We start from the raw sequence: 4,534 nt of genomic DNA on the forward strand, positions 1-4,534 counted from the left end.
TCAGAATAAAATCAATGACCATTATTATTAGGTAGCCCCACCACATAAGTAAATGGGCCCCATCCAAAACAAATTGTGAAATGAAAACAATGGAGCCCACCAAATCAAGAATTTGTGAAATTGGAATTTCAATTGGCCTGCCTTTGCACATAAGCAACGATAATGAGACAATCTCACATGCAAGATTTGTACAGCATTTGGAAAATCGAGTCCCAATTTGGGACCCGCCCAACTTTCAATTTCCGGGCCCAGCCATGTTGTATGGGTATCTACAATCACTGCCCACGGGGGCAATATACACGTAGAAATTACATAAATAATGAACGAATGTTGACTTTGTTACAGACAACGCCGTGGCTAACCGGCGAGAGCGAGCGTTTCCACCTCTATCTTTCCACACGTTATATCTTGTTGCAAGCTAAGATCACTTGACAATTTCCTGCACAACTGTGTACATAAAATAATAGATAACATATCCATTGCCGACCATCTGTATCTAATTTTATTTGTTTACAAGACGAAAAATAATTAATAACAGATAATATTCAATACCTCCATGAACTGTCCTGTGTCGCCGGCGGTTTTCCTGAGCTCTACCACATGTAAACACGGGCTCACTTCGAACAACTAAAACCAAAGACATAAAGAAAACAACACATCAATTTTATTTAATTAATTATTCATCTGCTTTACCGGCTTGCTATTCAAGACCTCGCTCACCTCCGTTGCAACAGAAAGATATCCGTTCCCCTTTGACTTCGGATCGATATGCAGTAAATTTAGCTGAAACAATGGCGACAAATTTGTTCAGTTGTGAGATATATATAATTAGGGAACGGGGGTTGTTTGGGCAAATAAATAATACAAATTATATGTGGATTGATTACAAACCTTGCTATTTTTTCTCTCAACTTGAAACCTCATGGCTTTGGCTGTTTCTTCAATTTTCTGCATGATATCTTTGGCTGCATACATGGACGTGAATATTGTTTTCCTTTCCCGGGCGTCCTGTGACGTCATTTCACATTCATCTTCAGTTATGGAATTTCCGTTCAAAGCATCATAAAGACCGTTAGTTGTTATCGAGGGCACGTACACTCTGATCGTGCCACATAGATTTATTTGCAACCCAATGACACGTTCGATGAATTGACTGAAAAGCCACGACACAAACCATACCTCTTCTTCAAAGAAGCCAGACAGATCAAGGCTCCCTGACATTGCTATTAACTGAAAAGCGTTCATCAGAACTGGTCCCGTTTCCTCCCTGTACATATGGTCCTGTAATTTACAGGATAATTATAGGGTCAGGCTTCACAGTGATCGCAAATAACCCCACAGGAAAACGCAGTCAGGTCGAGTTTGAAGAAACTCGCGACAATACACATGGAACCCAAAACAATCATCTCGGTAGACCCGGACACACAAACTTGAATACGTGAGAAAGATTTATGAATAGAAGTTTATTTTATGTGTATTTTGTGTGTTTTCTCTTCTTTCTTCATAAAACTTTGCGGTTTTATGAAATGCAGGTTTGCTATTATTTAATTAATACCTCTGAATTTGTAAAAGCCGCATCCACATCATCCAAACAAGTGTTCTCCTCCACAAACTTAGCTCGAGAATAGCCTTGCTTAAACCACTCATCTTCCACTATTTCTGCTATACTTATGCGCTGCATATCAATCAACAGAAATATCAATAATAACCCTCTGGATTTATTCCACTAATCTCCAACGTCTGGTTTCTACTTACCGTCTTCGGATTGGGATCGAGTATCCTTCTGATCAATTTTCGAGCCCCAGCAGAGAGCCATTTTGGAAACTTGAAGTCGCTTTTGAAGATCTGCAAGGGCCATTATATTAGGGACCAAATGACCCACTATTCAAAAATTTTAAACTAGGAATTCTGATTTTGTGTTTGGTAATTACCTTATAATACAACACAGCAAGATTGTTGTCGTCGAATGGCAACCAGCCTGTCAAAAGAACAAAGAGAATGACACCGCTAGACCAAACATCGGCAGGAGCACCATCGTATCCTCTGCCAGAAATAACCTGCACAACCCAAATCCAAGTATGAACAATTGCAACCCTGATTAATCCAAGTATGAGCAATTGCAACCCTGATTAAATCAGGATTTGAGGTACAAACTATGGATAAAATATGACCTCGGGTGCCACATAATTGGGGCTTCCACAAGTCGTATGGAGCAAACCGTCTTCCTGAAAGGCCACAATCACACAATATAATAAGAGACCCTTAGCAAGATTTATTGTGTCAGTTCAATTTTCCAATGGTCCACCTGTGTTAGGTATGGGTTCAATTTTCCAAGGGTTTATTAAAGTTAAGTTCAGATATGGAGATTTTCAGGCAAATCCGCCCAGGATAACTACCTGGAAAAAAAAGTTTTAGATTTATTTCAAAGATTTATTTGCAAGTTGAAGACACACCCTAAATTGCTGAGGCAGCGCGCTGAGGCCGAAATCAGATATCTTCACATTTCCATTTGCATCGAGAAGAACGTTCTCAGGCTGATCATTGAGTTTCAACAAATAATGTCTATGTCAAATATAACCGGAAGAACTAAGAATCTTCAGACTGCAATAAGATTGCATTTGACTGCATTTATATACCTTCAAATCTCGGTGGTAGACACCCCTGCTGTGACAATATCCTACGGCTTCAATAAGCTGCTGAAAATACTTTCTTGCGTCGCTTTCTTTCAGCTTGCCATTAAGCGACTGTGTACATATAAAAAAAGGGGGTTTATGTTTTAACATGACTCAGAAAACAAAAATTGCAAGCACATGCGATCGATATGGCAGCCTGACACTTACGACTTTATCGAACAATTCACCCCCTGTCACAAGTTCAAGAACAATGTATATCTTCTTCTTACTCGCCAATACCTGTCTAAGCGCCAAAACCAGTAGTTAAAGAAGTGAGTTGCTTCCAAAATACGCCATTATAGATAAAATCTGTAGGAGCATACCATACCTCGTATAATCTCACGACATTTGGATGCTTGATGAGCTTCAAAGTGCAGATTTCGCGCTTGAACTGCAGACAAAAACAACCCACAAATTGGAAGATATCCGGTATGCAAAATACAGAGTGACATATTTTGGTGTAAAATGGGGAGATTATATCCTCTAAGAAGAAGGATGCAATTGAAAAAGATGTATTTACATGATCGACGATCTTGCGGTGGAAAATCTTTTCCTTGTCCAAAATTTTCACGGCATAGCTCTGCCCTGTTTCGACGTTAACTGCCCTCTTCACTTTAGCGAAATTTCCTTCTCCCAGAGTCTGTCCTAGCTCATATTTCCCGATCCTGTTCTTATTCAGGTTCATTCCCTCCGCTGTACCTTTTACCATTCAGGTTTATTCCAGACCCGATTCGTTATTTCCTGATAGCCTGTCGAGGCTAAAGCCTAAGTCCTTTACAATCCCTATTCTTGCCTCAGATCTCCAAGGCTTTGGCAACCAAAGCTCGGAGGTGTCGTGTTCGAATCCTGTTCAGAAAACACAATCCGATTTTCAAGGCTGGAACTTGGAACATCCAGATCATTTACAATATTTCGCATTTTGTGGGGCTTTTAAATGCGTTTGATATTTTTTCTGTCAGAGAAGCAAAGATGATCCAGTGTGGCACGTTTCAATTTCTTTGCGTTCGTGATGGATAAACAGTTCAACCTCAGCAGACGATTGAACTGTTTACCGCTCCCACGACTTTCTCTTCGCTAAGGCAGTGTATGAATTTAAAGTTCCTAAAGGATATGTATGAATTTAAAGTTCCAAAGGATATGTTGTTTTTTTTTGTGGAAAGTTACCAAAGGATAAACGTTGATTTTTTAATTGGTATGCGGTTAAATCATTGTTTGTTTGTTTTTGTTTTTGTTTTTTTTTTTTTTTCTTTCAAAAGGTGGAAAAACCTATCAAACTCAGTTTGTCAAACCAACAGTGAGGACAGCCATCTCTGGCTGCTATCCGCGAATGTCAGTTGACATATCACTGTTATCAAGGAAAACCACGCCACCTGAAATAACCCGCTGGTGGTCCGTAAGGGAGCAGACTTTCACTCCTGCCAGATGCCTCTGGGTCTTGGGCCGTTAACCTGTTTCCTTACGTCCGAGGAAGATGAGCTCTTAGCCAACCAGAAGCAGTTTTAGGGCATACTCCAGGCCCGATGGTTAAATCATTGTTATTAAAAAAGAACAGGCTTATCACCTAAAATATTGTAATAATATTATTTGATTATTAGACATGAACGGCCGTCGAATTTTCATCGCTATTTTAAAAGTCAAATTACTTGAAAGGATTACTAAACAACCGACGATCCCTATTTTTATTTTTAGCCCTTAAAACAATTTCAAATTTTACTGAAAGAGAAATATAACATTTTTCACCTAAATAATATTTGAAAAAAATCACTAATTAATATTATCATATGACACATTATAATAATGAAATTATATTTTTAAAGTTTAATATTTATATGATGATGATGGTTAACGTCTACTGAGACCAA

General features: G+C 38.8%; 1 protein-coding gene across 1 annotated transcript; it reads right to left on the reverse strand.

The window, feature by feature from the left end:
* LOC149146845 (CBL-interacting serine/threonine-protein kinase 26-like) lies at positions 1-3,763 on the reverse strand. Its single transcript, XM_089438146.1, has 14 exons — positions 3,193-3,763; positions 3,001-3,063; positions 2,841-2,912; positions 2,637-2,744; positions 2,454-2,534; positions 2,172-2,225; positions 1,932-2,057; positions 1,756-1,845; positions 1,556-1,675; positions 1,180-1,281; positions 892-1,008; positions 721-783; positions 553-627; positions 1-447 (listed from the first exon to the last, which is right to left on the reverse strand). The coding sequence occupies exons 1-14, from the start codon at positions 3,379-3,381 to the stop codon at positions 358-360; spliced, it is 1,350 nt and encodes a 449-aa protein (XP_089294272.1). The 5' UTR covers positions 3,382-3,763; the 3' UTR covers positions 1-357.
* Positions 3,764-4,534: the final 771 nt, after the last annotated feature.

The sequence above is a fragment of the Pinus tabuliformis genome, chromosome 9, assembly GCF_031772625.1.
Source record: "Pinus tabuliformis cultivar Carrire ecotype Pingquan chromosome 9, CPIR1, whole genome shotgun sequence".
Taxonomy (NCBI): Eukaryota; Viridiplantae; Streptophyta; class Pinopsida; order Pinales; family Pinaceae; genus Pinus; species Pinus tabuliformis.

Coding starts and splice junctions, on each gene's coding strand:
- LOC149146845 (XM_089438146.1), bottom strand. CDS start 3,381: ATGGTAAAAGGTACAGCGGAGGGAATGAACCTGAATAAGAACAGGATC. Junction 2,535..2,636: donor TCTACCACCGAGATTTGAAG/GTATATAAATGC, acceptor CTCAATGATCAG/CCTGAGAACGTTCTTCTCGA. Junction 448..552: donor ACACAGGACAGTTCATGGAG/GTATTGAATATT, acceptor TTATGTACACAG/TTGTGCAGGAAATTGTCAAG.